General features: G+C 43.3%; 1 protein-coding gene across 1 annotated transcript in view; it reads right to left on the bottom strand.

Moving 5' to 3' along the window:
- Positions 1-18,718, bottom strand: part of ccnf (cyclin F) — a 55,387-nt gene that overhangs the window by 30,544 nt on the left and 6,125 nt on the right. The window contains exons 2-11 of the mRNA XM_063059504.1: positions 16,562-16,716; positions 15,215-15,321; positions 13,866-13,933; positions 10,635-10,828; positions 8,649-8,702; positions 5,908-6,012; positions 3,888-3,965; positions 3,198-3,346; positions 685-849; positions 476-599 (exon numbers count right to left, since the gene is read on the bottom strand). Of these exons, the coding sequence (XP_062915574.1) occupies positions 476-599; positions 685-849; positions 3,198-3,346; positions 3,888-3,965; positions 5,908-6,012; positions 8,649-8,702; positions 10,635-10,828; positions 13,866-13,933; positions 15,215-15,321; positions 16,562-16,716 (1,199 nt within the window). The remainder of the gene's footprint in view (positions 1-475; positions 600-684; positions 850-3,197; positions 3,347-3,887; positions 3,966-5,907; positions 6,013-8,648; positions 8,703-10,634; positions 10,829-13,865; positions 13,934-15,214; positions 15,322-16,561; positions 16,717-18,718) is intronic.

An 18,718-nucleotide genomic window follows, 5' to 3' on the forward strand; every position in this document is an offset into this window, starting at 1 on the left:
AAGTTAAAGGATATAGGGTTAAGATGAGAGGAAGGAAATTTGAAGTCCTGAGGGGTAAATGTTTTACACAAAGACTAGTTGGTCTCTGGAATGAACTGCCAGAGGCATCTGGACAGGTGCGTGAATGAGCTGAGCAGAGCAGAGAAGGAGATGGAATTAGTGCAGGCAGGAAGGAGTGGTGCAGTTGGGCTGAAAGGCTTGTTTCTGTATTGTATAACTCCATACCTCCAGTGTTCTGAACCAACTCTGCCTGGACCACACACTCCCATTGAAAGGAAGCATGATCTGCTTATGAAAGATTCACATATCAAACATAAAGGAATGTACGTGCGACAGACATAAAATTTGTAGGACATTATGATAAGTTTTTAATTTTTTGCCTTGCATAAGCTCATTTTATTCCAGGTACCATTGTAGTTTTGACTGTAAGCTAATGCCCCTTTGTACAGTTCTACATGCATTCGTATTCACTCACTTTAATTTTTCCTCGAAGCGCAGAAATAATCTCTCCCATCATCCGCACTAGGTCTTCATACTTGTAAGTGTTGTCCGTAAGCCATACTGCTTCACGAATTGTTAGGATCTCCTTACTAATAAAGCTACAGAGGAAGAAGTTTAAATAAGGAACCTGTACAGATTTTGCTGCAGTTCTATGAAGGTAGAATGGGTGTTTGTCAACGTTACCGTGTGCAGATAACCATACAGGCTATCCCCAACAACTGGAGCCTGCCCCTGGGTACAGAGCGCAGCATCAGGTACCGATCGACATTCGCCACAGTGATGTGCAGACACGAGCTGGAGAAGTCCTTCATGCTGGTCACTTCCACCAGCCAATCAATTAAAATATACCTGCAGGAAAGGAAAGTCGTTGGTTACACCAGAGCAATTTCTAGACAGAATCACTTCGTGTACATTTCAAAACAGGATAAAATGGAAAATGTGCGGGTGAGAGAGCACTATAAACAGAAGAGATTCTACAGATGCTGGAAATTTTGAGCAACTCACACACGTAAAAATGCTGGGGGATTTCAGCAGGTCAGGCAGCAACTATGGAAATGGATAAGCAGTTGATGTTTCAGGCCGAGATACTTCATCAGGACTGAAAAGGAAGTGGGCAGAAGCCAGAAGTGTCTCAGCCCAAAATGTCGACTGTTTATTCCCCTCCACAGACGCTGCCTGACCTGCTGAGTTCCTCCAGCACTTTGGGAGACTATTTTCCTCTGTTAATGATTCAAACAGGTCTCCCAAAAGTACCCATTCAGGCTGAACACCTGCATACAATGGGATATGTTTCTCTTTGCTATCCACAGCTTCTCAATGTCAAGGTACTGAGCAAAAATGGAAGAGCCCAAGCAGTTCGATCACTCATACCAACAATCAGAGAAAGACAACTCATGCGGAAAGATGAACTAGAAAAACTCATACTCTCTGGAAAGATCAAGGGGAGCAAACCTAGAGGAAGACCTTGGCTTACGTACATCAAAAGCCTAGCCGGGTGGCTACACATCGAGGAAATGGAAGTCATCCAAAGGACAAGGGATAGATCTATATGGAAAACCATGGTCACCAACGTCTGCATTGGGTATGGTACCTGGACAGATCCCTGAAAGTTCAGTCAGCTTGTTTTACTGATCATAAAAGCATCCAATGTGATGCATATAATTTATAACCATATAACAATTACAGCACGGAAACAGGCCATCTCGGTCCTTCTAGTCCATGCCGAACTCTTACTCTCACCTAGTCCCACCGACCTGCACTCAGCCCATAACCTTTCCTTTCCTGTCCATATAGCTGTTCAGTTTAACTTTAAACAACAACATCAAACCTGCCTCAACCACTTCTGCTGGAAGCTCGTTCCACACAGCTACCACTCTGAGTAAAGAAGTTCCCCCTCATGTTACCCCTAAACTTTTGCCCTTTAACTCTCAACTCACGTCCTCTTGTTTGTAACTTAGGAGATGAAACCCAGGTAACATTTTAGTAAACCTCCTCTGTACTCTCTCTATTTCGTTGACATCTTTCCTATAATTCGGTGACCAGAACTGTACACAATACTCCAAATTTGGCCTCACCAATGCCTTGTACAATTTCAACATTACATCCCAACTCCTATACTCAATGCTCTGATTTATAAAGGCCAGCATACCAAAAGCTTTCTTCACCACCCTATCCACATGAGATTCCACCTTCAGGGAACTATGCACCATTAATTTAATCATTACATAAAGTAAGCTATTTTATTGGTTCATGGCAAAATTGGGTTTTCAGCCACAACACAGGACTGAGAACCCTGCTGAATGTTCTAGCACATGTTATTTCTAATCCACTGATTTATTTATTTACTTAAGAGATACAGCACAGAACAGGTCCTTCTAGCCCAACAAGCCACACCACTCAGCAACTCTCCTATTTAACACTCGTTTAATCACAGGACTATTTACAGTGACTACAAATATAAATTATAGTGACCCTGTAACCGGTACAACTTTGGACAGTGGGAGGAAACAATGGGTGGACACGCAAGCACTCATGGGAAGAACACACAAACTTCTTACAGACAGCGTTGGAATTGAACTCCATACTCCATTGCCCTGAGCTGTATTAGCATCGCGCTATCCACTACACCCCAAATAATACAATGATACAACTGGACATCAAGTTGCTTTAATGACGTAAGTTAAAAAGGCAAGAGAGAAGTGTCCACAAGAAAAGGAGTAAGCTGAGCAGAATAGGACAAGTAAATCCACCTACTATTGATTTATTTTATCTGAGTATCTTCTCTAGAGAGGCTGTTGATCTCATTTCAATTACCTCTGTAACATACCACTGGTGGGAAAGAGTCTCACAAATCTGTTATTGAGGGTCATGAACCCACTCTTACTCATACTCTAGCTCATATTTTAGGAATGGGCCCTTATTAACTGTTTGAACTTTGCATGGTGGAGCATAAACTTTGGCAGAAATTAACTGGACAAGTGATTTGTGCTGTGAATCAACACTACTCATGCAAAACCAAAAGTACAATTAACAGGCAATTCACCCTTAATTTGCCCTTTTAGCCCAATGCAGCTTCAGTAAATCTACAGGCCTTCCCGACATATAGTGAGAGAAACAGACCACATCGATACCAAATGTTCCTGTTCCTTTATTATTCAATTAACAAAAAATTAACAGACTGAAATAATTACACTTACCTCATTGTGTCATTCATGCCTTTTTGTACTTTGAACATTTTTTGCTTGAAGGATGGACGGGAAGACTGAAAAATTTGGGCTACAAGATCTTGAGGGTTAAACTTTAATCCAAACGGATTGCCATTTCCACAGGCTTTGGCTAACATCAACTGAAACAGAATTATAAAGAGGTGTTAATCAATTCAAAAATTACAGCCTGTTGTAAGATAGAATTCTACTATTTTCCCAGAACAGACCAGTGGTACTCTAGTGTTGACATGGTTGGCTGCGGATCTGACCAAGTAGAAGAAAACAGCTTGCAAGTAGTTACGTGCAATGAGGAATTAATATTTTGCAGTGCTTAAGAACAGTAACAGGCTGTGACATTTTGCTTAACATTTTCATCACAACGTTCAGATATAATCTTCTCATATCAGTTGCCATCTAATGGTTAAGACCTTCTTTAGTTTGAACAGAGTGACCAGTTCTTCCAACTGAATTCCACCTCGAAATCACCTTTGCACAATGCAACAGGCACAGAACCAGGTTTTGTGTGAGAATCATTTCCAACAGAAATTCCTCAGGTAGCGGGACATTTCTTTATGAACATTACTTGGATATTTTAATAGAATAATAATATTAAAATCTCTTTGCCCATTGACTTTTGTTGCGTGGTAAAAGAAATACATTTTTTGCTCCTGTAACACTTACCTGTGCTTCCCAGCACCCTTTTGTTGCATAATCTCGCAATTTTCTCAGGCTCTGAAGATACCTCCCAGGATCAGTCACCTAACAAAACAAAAATTATCCATAAATACCCAACGGAAAGTTGCAGGCTGGCACAGGGAGATATGGAAGATCTTCCAGTGTGCTTTTTTAAACAAATCTTATCCAAAAGTGAAAAATAAAGGGGTTGAATTTAAGGTTCAAAGTATTTGAAGAAATTAGAAATGCATCTACCTCAATTTCAAGCCCAAACCTTAGAACCTAAGTGATTGGCTACATCTCCCATTAATCTTTTTTAAATGAGATTTCCTCACAATATGGAAGCTGTGAACTCATTCGATGCATTTAAAATCATCATCACCTACAGTACTACCTGTTCAACCAAAGGCTTTTCTGCACTTGTATGTTACCCACAGGCTCAGCTGTGACAGGGAATTGAACCACCTCACTCAATTGTGGGCTCATGTTTGAATTATGAATCTCTGCAACTCTGGGAAACATTGACTGTGTCAGCTTGTGATCTAGCTACTTCCCTGTATCTCATTAACTCTTCCCCATTTTCCTACGATCCACCAACACCCAAGTCTAATTGGCTATTGTACACTAGTGTATCAGCACTCGAAAGTCACCGGGAGAATGAGGTCAGGTCACCGGAGCTGTGATGTACATTCATGCGCCTGTTTGTGAAGTGAATCTGCGACTCCCTACCCAGTAACCAATGCCCACTTCACGATCCAGCAGAAACAGTCAGTCAGTTCAGGATGCTCGTGCCAAGGTGCTGAAATGATTGACGCGATAACATTTAGCTTCTCACTGGATACAAGAGTTCTCAGTGACAGCTGCTGACAGGGCTCAGCCTCTTGAAAGATCAAGCTGCACATTAGCACTTTCTGGATGCTGGAATAAGTGAACTTTCATTTCAGAAAGGAGGAGTTAGAAAAGATGGAGCCAGAGGATTTTTGCAGACCCAGATGACTTCTTCCAGTTCATCCTTGAAACAGTTTCTTCTATTCTCATGTCTCTTTTCTTTTCAAGGTGGCTGGAGTACTATTGGGAGTACATGATCTGCAGCTGCAGCTCAAACTACAGTGCTCACGGGTGGTGGCTTCGCATTCTTGGACTTGCTGTGTGGCTTCAGGGGTGTGACCCAGTTCCTTACTGAAGTGTCGCGGGAGATTGAAACATCGAGACAGCAGGCTGTGCGCGCTGCTGTTGGGAGCTCCTTTCACTTGACCAGTCTCTCTCTCTGGATGGAGAGTGAGAACCTGTGTCGAGTTCAAAGACTCAGACAAGTGACATAGCAGATTGTAACATCAAAGCTGCTCATCTCCCACTCTCTGCGATATCTTTCTCCCTTGCCTGTCTGAGATGGCGAAGTGTTGGGACTGACAGTAGTTTTTTGATGGTCTCTTTGTGGGCTTTGCTGCTTTGGTGAGGGCTGGGGTTTCGGTTTCGGGGCTTTTGCTGGAGGAAGTGGGGGAAGGTCGATGCTTTTGCTGCTGTGTGTGTGTGTGTGTGTGGGGAGGGGGGAGAAGGGGAAGGGGGCTCTGGGGTTCTAAAGTTCCTGTCACTCAACCTTTGTGTTTTTTTTTAATGTTTCGCGGATATCTGTGAAGAGTAAGAATTTCAGGCTGTATACATTCTGATATTAAATTGAAGACGAATATGAACTTACATCAAAGTTGCTGGTGAACGCAGCAGGCCAAGCAGCATCTATAGGAAGAGGCGCAGTCGACGTTTCAGGCCGAGACCCTTCGTCAGGACTAACTGAAGGAAGAGTGAGTAAGGGATTTGAAAGCTGGAGGGGGAGGGGGAGATGCAAAATGATAGGAGAAGACAGGAGGGGGAGGGATAGAGCCGAGAGCTGGACAGGTGGGCTGAAACGTCGACTGCGCCTCTTCCTATAGATGCTGCTTGGCCTGCTGCATTCACCAGCAACTTTGATGTATGTTGCTTGAATTTCCAGCATCTGCAGAATTCCTGTTGTTTACGAATATGAACTTACTGCTTCTGTCTGATTCCTCTCCCACAGGTGGAATGAACTCGGTAAACAGCCGTGACTGGCAGACTCCTCAAACAATGACACAGCCTCCTTCTGCTTCTCTTCATCCTATAGAGGAAAAGTTCATTTTACAGCATCCTGCTCAAACATTAACGCGTACTTGATGTGCCATGGTACCAATACAAGGGCAGTAACTGAACAGAGAGTGAGCAGTCTGAGATAGACAACTTCAACTCATACAGGAGAATGGAGTGGTGATAGTTAGGAGCTACAGGGAGGTAGTCACCCCTAGGTTACGGAGACCGGTAGCTGGGTGACTGTCATTAGAAAGAAGGGAAATGCACAGCCAATACAGAGTACACCTGCGGCTGTTCCCCTCAATAATTTAAGTTTAGATACTATTGAGGGGGACGATCTACCAGGGGAGTCACAGTGACTGGGTCTCTGGCACCGAGTCTGGTGCTGTGGCTCAGAGAGCAGAGAGGGGAAGAGGACTGCAGTGTTGATAGGAGGTTCCTGTCAGAGGAACAGAGATAAGATTCTGTGGGCACGATAGAGACACCTAGGTGGTATGTTGCCCCCCTGATGCCAGGATCCGGGATAACTTGGATTGGGTCCGTGGTATTCTCAAGGGTGAGGGTAAGCAGCCAGAAGTCTTGGTACACATTGGCAACCATGACAGAGGTAGACAAGGTGAGGTGGTCCTGAAGGGATTTTAGGGAGCTACATGAGGTAGAAAGCTGAAAAACAAGATCTCCAGGGTGGTAGTCACAGGATTGCTGCATGTGCCACAGAGGGCAAGAACAGAATGATTCGGTAGGTGAATGCATGGCTGAGCAACTGATGCAGGGAGCAGGGGGCAGGGGTTCAGGTTTATGGATCATTGGGATCTCTTCTGGGGAAGGCATGACCTGTACCAAAGGGATGGGTTACACCTGAGCCCAAGGGGGACCAATATCCTTGCAGGCAGGTGGCTCACGTTGTTCAGGTGGGTTTAAACTAATTTGGTAGGTGGGTGGGAACCGGAGTGATAGTACCGAAGCTGAGGTAGTTGGTTTACAAACAGAGGGAATGTATAGTGAGAGTCCTAACAAGGGGAGGCAGACAATGGGACAAAATTGCAGTGAACAGAGTGAGTTGCAACGTAAAAGGTAACAAAATCAAAACGGTGAATACAGGGTGAAAGGCATTATAATTAAATGTGGAATATGGAATCTGTATATGGAATAAGGTAGATGATCTGTAGTACTGTTGCAGTCTGGCATGTATGATGTTGTAGGCATCACTGAATCATGGCTGAAAGAAAATTATACCTGAGAGCTTAACGTCTAAGGATACATATTGTATCAAAAGGACAGGCAGGCAGACAGAGGGTGTGGTGTTGCTCCATTGGTTAAAAATGAAATCAAATCATTAGAAAGAGGTGACACAGGGTCAGGAGGTGTTGAATTATTGTGGAGAGAGCTAAGGAACTGTAAGGGTAAAAAGACCCTGATGGAAGTTGTATACAGACTCCCAAACAAGAGTAAGGATGTGGTCTACAAATAGCAACGGGAGATAGAAAATGCATGCCAAAAGGCTACAGAATGGCTTAGACAGATTAGGAGAATGTTCAAAGAAATGGCAGGCAGAAGACAATGTTGGGAAGTGTGTGGTCATGCACCTTGGTAGAAGAAATGAAAGGGTTGACTATTTTCTAAAAGCAGAAAAGTACAAAAAAACTGAGGTGAAAAGAGACTTGGGAGTCTTTGTGCAGGATTCCTTAAAGGTTAATTTGCAGGTTCAGTCTGTGGTGAGAAAGGCAAATGTGATGTTAGCATTTATTTCAAGAGGACTAGAATATAAAGGCAAGGATGTAATGTTGAGACTTTATAATGCACTGGTGAGGCCTCACTTGCAGTAGTGTGAACAGGTTTGTGTCCCTCATCTTAGAAAGGATGTGCTGAAACTTGAGAGGGTTCAAATGATGTTCACGACAATGATTGCAGGTTTGAACGGCTTGTCATATGAAGAGCGTTTGATGGCTCTGGCCACGTGTTCACTAGAATTCAGAAGAATGAGGGGAGACCTCATTGAAACTTACTGAATGGTGAAAGGCCTTGATAGAGTGGATGTGGAGAGGATGTTTCCTATAGTGGGAGAGTCTAAGATCAGAGGACACAGCCTCAGAATAGAGGGGCGTCCTTTTAGAACGGAGATGAGGAGGAATTTCTTTAGCCAGAGAGTGATGAATCTGTGGAATTCTTGCCACAGGCAACTGTGGAGGCCGAGTCTTTATGTATATTAAAGCTGAAGTTGACAGATTCTTGATCGATAAGGTCATGAAGGGATACAGGGAGAAGGCAGAAAAACGGGTCAGCCATGATGAAAAAGCAGCAGAGACTTGATGGGCCAAATAGCCTCATTCTGCTGTCTCTATGCTCTTAACTGTCAGTGGGGTGCAGATTAATCAGCAACAGGGCAACAGCTAAATAAGCACAAATACAGGTTTTTACGGGCCTAGTGAAGGTTGATAGAGAAGAAAAAGAGGAATTTGAAAGCATGGGATTCTACAAACTGTAGGATAGAGATTCTGTAACAGCTCCAAAGATAGAGGGTGCAAACCAGAAGGGAGATATGCCAGAACAGTGTTCAAATCATCAAGCCCAGAAGTAACAAGACCCAAACAAAGGGCTGATGCAAGGTCAGAGAATGATGCCATGCAGAGGACAGTGGAGATCAGGTTTAATTACCACTATACCAACCTCGAAGAGACTCAGGACTTTGGCTAAACAGTAGGTTAGTGATGCCATCTTAGCCTAAAAAACAGACAATAACACAGTATGTAAAAACTTGCCGGATACGTTACAACTCTTGGCACGTGTGGCCAATTAGTTCTGCAAATTCCAACATTCCATAAAGTCATGCAGCAAGGAAACAAACCCCTTGACCCAACTTGTCCATGCTGTCTGTGTTGCCCAGCGAGCTCGTGTGGCTTGGCCCATAGCCCTCTCATATCCATGTACTTATATAGATGGACTTTAAATGTTGCTAATGTGCCCACCCAACTGCTGTTTCTGGGAGCTCATTCCAGATATGCTCTGCCCTTTTTGAAAAGCTGGCCCTGATGTCCCTTTTAAACCTCTGCGCTCTTGGGGAAAAGATGGTGTGTTTGCAACTAGTCTCTGCTGCTCATGATCGTACCTGTCTCTGTTAGGTCACCGCTCAGTATCAGGGAATGGAGACCTCTCCTTGCAGCTTAGTCTACTTCCTTCTCTTACAGAATAGTCCACTGGCCGTTTCAACTCCTTCCTCTATATGTGAAAGTTAATCTAACAGCAAGTAACTTCTTTCCTTTCTGTTACGTACCCCGTAACTGGGCTGCCAAACCAGCAGAAATGGACCACTCAGTTACTGGAACTAAGAAAGTTTTATTAAAGTAATAAGCAACACAGTACTCTAATAGTAAGGATATAAATGCAACAGGTTAGCAATGAATAAACACACATGTACACAGAACAAGGATAATAGGGTCAATCAAGCTCTATCGCAGTCTAGGGGTAAGATGATCAATCACAAGTGACAGAGTTCAGTTTAGTTCAGTTCGCAGTAACCGCCGTCGTGCCGTTGGAGAGAGAGAGAGAACGAATGAATATGCAAATCGGATTCCAAACAGACCTTCGATATTCCTCGCAGTTAGCTTTCGGGCGAGCCCTTTGTAATGTCTTCTGAGGTCACCGACTGTGATCCCTCCATTCCAGACACGATCGTTCTTCAGCGGTGAACCCGGCATCCAGGCAAGGGTGGACACCCACACCAGGTTCCCGCCGACCGTATCTTTCCACCCTGTGCGTCTATGGCTGGTCCCGCGACCAGACCTCCAAAACTCCCACCGACTTGTGGGGGCGCACCGCTTCCAGGGTCTCGTTACCTCGTGGTGTCGTGTGTGGTGTCTCAGCGAACCTGCCCCTTTTTATCCCCCTGCTGGGGTATCGTCTGTCCATCACACTTCAAACAGTTCAGGGTTCAAAAGGAGCCAGTCTTGACAATATTCAGACCGGTGTCTCCTTCCGTTAACATTTCCAAATGCTGCTCCATTGTCTTACTTATCTCTCTCTCCTGAAGACAGGTGGCAGATCAACTGTTGATCCCACTGGTGTCAGCACAGGACAGTTAACATCTTAGTCTATGTGTATTTTTGTAACCCTCTTTCGTCACATTTCACATCCACTAGGATACTATGCATTGTTCCCAATTCTTGATAATTGAAAATCAATAACAATAACAAAGATAAAGACAACTAGAAAGCTTGCTGAAGAACTGGAAAGCAACCAAAAAGGTGAAAATCGATCAATTTCCCAGAGAGGGGAACTACAAGTTACTGTTTTGTTACACAAACCATAAAGAACGAAATAAGTGGATGAAACAATGCTGTTTGGGTGTCACAGCTGCGTAGGGGGTTAATGCGGCACTATTACACTTTAGGCTATTGGAGTTCGGAGTGCAATTCTGCTGCTGCCTGCAAGAAGGTTTGCATGTTCTGCCCGTGTGCACCTGGGTTTTCACTGGGTGCTCCAATATCCTCCCACAGTCCAAAGACATACTAGTTAGTAGGTTAATTGGTCATGGTAAATTGTCCTGTGATTAGGCCAGGGTTAAATAGGTGGGTTGCTGGGTGATGCGACTCCTTGTTCCGCACTGTATCTCTCGATAAAGTTGAAGTATTATGTCGATGAATTTATCAAACTTACTGAGTGTAATCGGCACTTGTTCTTTAAACTATCGTAGACAACGGCCTTACAGCAGCTGCCAGTTAGAGACCACGGCGGCCGAATGAACAGCCAAACAAATGGGCTGGCATCAACATTCAGACTCTCGGCCACACTGAAGAAGTGGGAGGCCTTCAGTCCATTCACTTCAGCACGGCCTTCATCGGCAACTGAAACTGCAAAATACAAGTGCATTTGATTACTTAACAGACAGCAGCTGTCCCATTCAGCTGGATTTTATCCACAAGCCCGCTACAATTCAAAAGATTGCTCAGAACACCAAGCTATTTCATTCCATCTCTCAGGATGACAGTAGGCTCGCATCAACAATCTGGATACATAGAATAGTATTGCACAGTACCAACACTTCACCCCATGATGTTGTGCTGACACTTTAACATATTCCAAGATCAATCAAACTCTTCCCTTCCACATACCCTCCATTTATTTAGATAAATCTCAGTTAGAGAAGCTAATTAGAAGTTAGAGAATTGTAAAACCTATCAATTTAATTGTTATGTTTGGTGTTTGGTCATTTTCTAACTAGTTCACAGAGCAAACCACAGTATCTCCACTAGCAACTCAGGAAGTGCAGATTACCCCAGATCCGGCAATATAATAGATTGACCCAAGTTTTAAGTTCTGCACATTTGAAACAGGCAATCAATTCAAATTAATCCTCAATATACATATGCAATTATCAATTATTGCATGCTAAACCTGATTTTTTATACAACTGACATACTTAAACTACTTGGTCAAAGTAAATTCTTTTGTTAAGAGAAGACTACGTACACAAAGGCATGTGGAATTTGTAAAGCACTCCTCAAAACTGACAACTCAAGTTTTGCAGTTCCTCATAATGGGCATGTGCAGGGCAGATATTTGAATACACTTGGAGTTTTACAGAGACCAGCCACCACTGCGCTATTTAACAGAGATGAAAGGTAACTGGTCAGATTGTAAAGTATGTTTCCTCAGCATAAAGTTAACAGGAGTGCTGCTGTTCTCACAAGAGGAGGTAAAAATCTCTGAGAAATACTTTGAACAGGGCAGCTCTGACTACTGATAACACAGAAACAGATAATCTGGATACTTTCACATCATTACAAGTGTGGGCTTGGTGTGCACAACGTCAAAACACTGAAGCATTTAATATGAGGGTTGCAGACTGTACCACAGAAATACAAAGTATCTTGAACTGTTTAGTTAAAAGAAATTATTACACAAAATGCCATTGAGTCATGAAGGAAATGCAATGAGATTTCCATTTGAAACAAAAACATTTTGTACTTTTATAAATACCAGCTGATCCTCCAGATTATTATTCATAGTTTGTTCAAATAAAGACAAAAATTGGAGTCTACAACCACAAGACAGAGGATGGCAAGTTGGATTGATTCAACAGGTACAGGTCGACCTTCTATAATCCGGCACCATTGGGACCTGAGGAGTGCTGGATTAGTGAAATGCCAAATTACAGAAGGATCACATTAAGCAATAGCTAACTGCCTCATCATACCTTCAAAATATCAAGGAATTAAATGATTCAAAGGTTCATTTAACATCAGAGAAATGTATACAATATACATCCTGAAATGCTTTTTCTTCGCAAACATCTATGAAAACAGAGGAGTACCTCAAAGAACGAACGACAGTTACATGTTAGAACCCCTAAGTTCCCTCCCCACCCCCCCTGCGCGTAAGCAGCAGCGAGCAACAATCCTCCCTCCCCACTGGCAAAAAGTAAAGCGCACCTACTACCAGCACTCAAGCGTGAGCTAAGTGATAGCAAAGACACAGACTTGCAGTTACCCCAAAGACTACACTGCACTCACAGTTACTGAGGGAATCCTCGTTAGCTTCTTTTCCTTCACTTAGTAATATGCTTAAATTCAGTGGGTGACCACGTCTGATCTGAGGTCGTAGGCAGAAGAGAACGGAGCGCCAGCCGGGTGATGCTGGAGGGCAGTGTGCGACTGCCGGCAGGCGGGCGAGAAGGAGGACCAACCCAGCGCACGCCAGCTCCCCCACCGCTGGTGGGTGCCGGGCGGCCATGCCTCACGCAGATGATATTAATAAATGCAGGAAAATAAGCAGGAATCACGTGTCTGTGTTTACAAGAGCGTGCCAACACATGAACAGATCTAGCACAACCAAAACAATACGCAGCAGATTGGTACAGTGGTCCGGAAAATTTGAAATCAGTGCGGATTATGGAAGGAACCGGGTTACAGGTAGTTGGATTAGTGAATGTCGACCTGTACAACGTTTACGAGAATGTCAAGTGGTCAGTTCACTCAGCACAGCAATAGAACACCATTCAGGTCATGATTCAGTCACACCATCAAATTGCCTGTGGTGGGCGATGGAAAGAGCTGAATATCTCACTATTGCATTTAACCTAATGAGAATGATTTTGGGAATGAGAGGGGTAATAAATGAGAAGTGTTTGTCGGCTCCGGACCTCAACTCATCGAGTTTAAAAGAACGAGTGGTGATCTCATTGAAACCTATTGAATATTGAAAGACCTTGATAGAGTGGATGTGGAGAGGATATTTCAAATAGTTGGGGAGTCAAGGACCAGAAGGCAATGCCACAGAATAGAAGGATGCACATTTAGAACAGATGAGGAGGAATTTCTTTAGTCAGAGGGTGGTGAATCTGTGGTATGTTTAAAGCAAAGGTTGATAGGTTCTTGATTAGCCAGGGTGTCAAAGGTTACAGAGAGAAGGCAGGAGAATGGGGTTGAGAAGGATAATAAATCAGCCATGATGGAATAGTAGAGCAGACTCAATGGGCTGAGTGGCCTAATTCTGCTCCTTTATCTTATAGTCTTATAATGCAATATCTTTCCATGCATAGAAACAGAAAATGGAGACTGCACCACGAGACAGTGGAAGTGAATTGGGTTGATTCAACAAGAATATTGCCCACCCTCTATCCTTAAAGTTGTAGATTGTTTCTGGCCAGAATGTTATAGAACTGAAATCTGCACTGGAGTTTTCACACTGCACTACTCAAGTTCTCATATCATTTACTCTGTCCTAAACTTAATATCAAATTGCCTTCAAAAGAGCTTATGAATTCTGCTTCACAATTCTGTGGAGAGATTTCCAAATACAATCATAGTCCAAGAGTTTCTTTAAACCTTCCATTGGATATTTGTGTCTCATCAGTGGAATGTGAAATAAAGCAGGATTAATACTTACGGCCTTCATTGTAAAGATACGCTATACCGAGCTTTATAGCAGCCTCAAAGTTTCCACTTTCTGCAGCCCTAGAAAAGAGAGAGTCATGAGGGCCGAGGCAGAGATTTCCCCCTGCCCCCAAGCAGGGGAATTGAACACTTTGGCTTCAACAACAGCACAATCAACAAATAGAAATGTGCATCTCATACATCCTCCCTCTGAGCAGAAACAGCCAATGCTGCAACAAACATTGATTGGTTTAGGCAGCTTCTCCAGGACTATCCTGAGAAATGCACCTGGTGATTATACAGGAGAGAGTGTGGTCACAGTCAGGAAAGACTGGGGGCGGGTGGGAAATAATGGCAAACATCTCAAATCTAAAGGCCATGGACCAAGGAGTAGTTTGAACCATGAATTTAAAGTGTGAGTCAACATGGCAGATTTGTTGGTGGTTATTCTCCCATAGGGGAGAGATGAACAGCAAACAATGATAGAACAAAATATACATGAAACAGAAGTGGAACAGAATAACTGTTATCCAAACAAGATATAATAACAGCTAAGAAATTAGGGTAGCATCACATCAACAGTAGACAAAGAATTGGATTCCAAAGTAGTGGTGGTGTATTTGGAAAATAATGATAGAATTGAACAGTAAGCCTGATCAGATGGGCAACTTGAGACTGAAGGAATGAAGTTAAGGTTCTGGGACAGTAGGCTTTGCTGAGAGACGAGGAAATGTCAAGCCGGTTTCACCAACTCACATCTAGATGAGAGTCTCAAAATATGGAGTTTACCATTCAGGACACAAATGAGAAGAAATATCTTTACTCAAGCATGGAACAGATGGAACTGATGGACATGGGGAGAGGAGATGGTTAATGGGGAACTGATGCACATGGGGAGAGGAGATGGTTAATGGGGAACTGATGGACATGGGGAGAGGAGATGGTTAATGGGGAACTGACGGACATGGGAAGAGGAGATGGTTAATAGAGAACTGATGGACATGGGGGAGGAGATGGTTAATGGGGAACTGATGGACGGGGGGGAAGGAGATGGTGAATGGGGAACAGATGGACATGGGGGAGAGGAGATGGTGAATGGGGAACAGATGGACATGGGGAGAGGAGATGGTGAATGGAGAACAGATGGACATGGGGGGAGGAGCTGGTGAATGAGGAACAAATAGAGGTGGGGATAGGAGATGGTGAACAGGAACTGGCTGGACATGGGCATGGAGAGAAGATGGTGAACAAGTGGGCAGGAGGAGAATGGCAATCAGGTGGAAGATGGTGAATGCCTACTGCTGCTTCTCTATCTCCTTTGAAAATCAGGCACGGAATCAACAGCACATTTTATAACCATACCTTTCAAAGAGCCACCGATTTATTGGAGATGGCCAAATCTCCTGAAAATTGGCATGAGCCCACACACTAGAGTGATTGTCAACAAGGGATTTAAAGAGAGGATGTACCTGAAAGGCAAGAGTAAGAGGAGTCAACATCTTACACAATTTCTATTAAGATAAAGCATTTTGAAAAATAGTAAAGTGGGCAAGCATTTGAAGACAATCAGGGTCACAGTGTGAGAACTCTTTGCAGCTGTGATTGTGACCCATTGGTCTTTGGAACACTTCATTCCAAGGCTATGCTAGCAGAATGAGCAGAGCCAATCAAACCTTACTCAACCCAACCAGCACCATTCTGAACCATATCTGAAGATCTGGACGGGTTGCTGGGAAGTACACAGGAGATCCACAGTACATCCAACCATCTACCCTGGGCACCATGGTAGCGGAGTGGTTAGTGTAACACGATTATAGCTCAAGGTGTCAGTTCGATGTTCAATCCCAATGCCTTCAGGAAGGGGTTTATATGTTCTCCCCATGGAATGCATGGGTTTATCCATTTCCTCCCACAGTCCAAATACATACCGGTTAGCTGGTTAATTGGTAATTGTAAATTGTCCCATGATTAGGCTAGGGTTAAATCAGTGGGTTAGTAGCATCTGGAAGGGGCTATTCCATGATGATACTGGTTAAAAGGTGCAGAGGGTTGTCGACTCAGCCGGCTCCATCATGGAATAGCCTCCCATGTCCTGCACTGAGGACATCTTCAGAAGATGATGCCTCAAAGTCAGCATCTGTCATGAGTGACCCTCATCACCCAGGACATGCCCTCTTCTCATTATTACCATCAGGGAGAGCTACAGCAACCTGAAGACACACACTCAACATTTTAGGAACAGTGTCTCCCCCTCACCCGATTCCTGTATGGACAATGAACCAAAGAACAATACTTCACTATTTTTGCACTGCTTATTTATATATAAATTCCTATAAGAAATATATATTTTTTTTCACATTCTGCACTGTAGTCCTGTTGTAAAACAACCAACTTCGTAACATATTAGTGATAGTAATGTGATGTTGGCTTGGACATACAACAAAAATATAGATTGTTCTTGTGATACAGGAGGGGAATTCAGAGATTGTCACTCCAATACATCGAAAGAGTAACAAAAATGCCCCAGTGAAGCTCTGTAATTGGTAAATGTCAGATGCTCGGGTTGTGGGTGCATTCACGCCCAGCTGCACTTGCATCTCTCTCTGACACATAGTGAGAGAGCTAACAGAATCTCACTGGCTGCTTTCATGCAGGAATTTTTTCAGTCTCTTCACATTGGTTACATAGAGTAAATGACAATTAACTTACCGCTCTGAAATGCAAAATATCCTGAGCCGGGAGACATTCCAAAACACAAAGCAAAATATCAGCTGGAAGACCAAGAAGTGTCAGGGCAGGTGTACTTTTCTTAGTTTTCTGTGTTGCAAGTAGCGAGATGCATTTTACACATTTACAGCGAAACACTGAAAGTGAAAGATTGGAACAGTGAAGAAATTGAGTTTTGTATTTGAATGAGAAATCCAAGCTCCTCAGCACAGTTCCATAACAGACACAGCAGCCAGAGATTTTTTTTAGATACCCTAAGTTTTCCACAACTCTCACAAGACAGAGCAACCTGCAGCAGGTCAGGGAAAACCTAGAGTAACACTTTGGCTGTATTCAAAAGTATTCACGCATGACGTTTAAACTTGAACCAGCTGCTAGCAGGGTATCTGGCTGCCCACTGGCACAATCTCAACAGGTATCCAAGAGGACACCAAAAGTTTCTTCAGATATACAACGTATAAAAGAGAGGCAAGAGTACATAATGGTCCACTGGAAAACCAATGCTGGAGAGGTAGTAATGGGGGACAAAGAAATAGCAGACAAGCTAAATAAGTATTGTGCACCAGTCTTCACTGTAGAAGACACTAGCTGTATGTTGGAAGTTCAAGAGTGTCATCAGGCAGCAGTGAGAGAAATTGCCATAACCAGGGAGAATGTGCTTGGGAAACTGAAAGGTTTGAAGGTAGATAAGTCACCTGGACCAGATGGACTACACCCCAGCTTTTTGAAACAGGTGGCTAAAGAGATTGTGGAGGCAATAGTAATGATCTTTCAAGAGTCAATGGAACCTAACATGGTTCTGGAAGATTAGAAAATTGCAAATGTCACTCCACTCTTCAAGAAGGGAGAGAGGCAGAAGGAAGGAAACTCTAGGCCAGTCAGTCTGGCCTCAGTGGTTGGGGAGACGTTGGAGTTGATTCAGGACGTGGTTTTGGTGTGCTCAGAGGCACATGATAAAATGGGCCAAACTCAGCACGATTTCTTTAAAGGAAAATCTTGTCTGACAAACCTGCTGGAATTCTTTGAAGAAATAACAAGCAGGATAGACAAAGGAGAATTGGTAGATGCTGTGCCAAGTCCTTCTATACCCTCTCTACTTCCTCAAAAATATCTGCCCCTCCACCTATCTTCATATTGCAACAAAGGCGTCAATTCCATCATCCAAATCATTGACATGTAACGTAAAAAGAGTTGGTCCCAACATAGACCTCCTGTAGAACACCACTAGTCACTGGCAGCCAGCCAGGAAAGGTTCCCTTTATTCCCGCTCTTTATCTCCTGCCAATCAGCCACTGCCTTTTCCGTGCTAGAATCTTTCCTGTAATACCACGAGCTTGTAGCTTGTTAAACAGCCTTATGTGGCACCTTGTCAAAGGGCTTCTGAAAATCCAAATACACAAAAATCTACCGATTCTCCTTTGTCTATCCAGCTTGTTATTCCTTCAAAGAATTCCAGATTTCCCCTTGAGGAACCATGCTGACTACAGCCTATTTTATCACATGCCTCCCGGTACCCCGAGACCTCAACCGTAATAATCAGCTCCAACATTTTCACAACCTCTGAGGTCATACTAACTGGTCTATAGTTTTTTTTTCTGCCTCTCTCCCTTCTTGAAGGGTGGAGTGACATTTGCAATTTTTCAGTCTTCTGGAACCATTTCAGAATCTAGTGATTCTTGAAAGATCATTACCTATCCCTCCACAATCTCTTTCAGAACTCTGGGCTGTACACCATCTGGTCCAGGTGACTTGTCTACCTTCAGATTTTTCAGTTTCCCCAAGAACCTTCTCTCGAGTTATGGTAACCACACACTTCATGATTGATGGCACCTGGAAGTTCCACCACACTGCTAGTGTCTTCCACAGTGAAGACTGATGCAGAATACTTATTCAGTTTGTCTGCCATTTCATTGTCTCTTCCCCCACCCCCCCCCACCACTACCTCTCCAGCATTATTTTACCAGTAGTCTGTTGTCTACTCTTGCATCTCTTTTGCACTTTATAAATCTGAAGAAACTTTTGGTATCATCTTTAATATTATTGGTTAGATTACTTTCTTATTCCATCTTTACCTTCTTAATGACTTTTTATTTACCTTCTATTGGTTTTTAAAAGCTTTCCAATTGTCTAACTTCCCAC

This window comes from Mobula hypostoma, chromosome 9 (genome assembly GCF_963921235.1).
Source record: "Mobula hypostoma chromosome 9, sMobHyp1.1, whole genome shotgun sequence".
NCBI lineage: Eukaryota > Metazoa > Chordata > Chondrichthyes > Myliobatiformes > Myliobatidae > Mobula > Mobula hypostoma.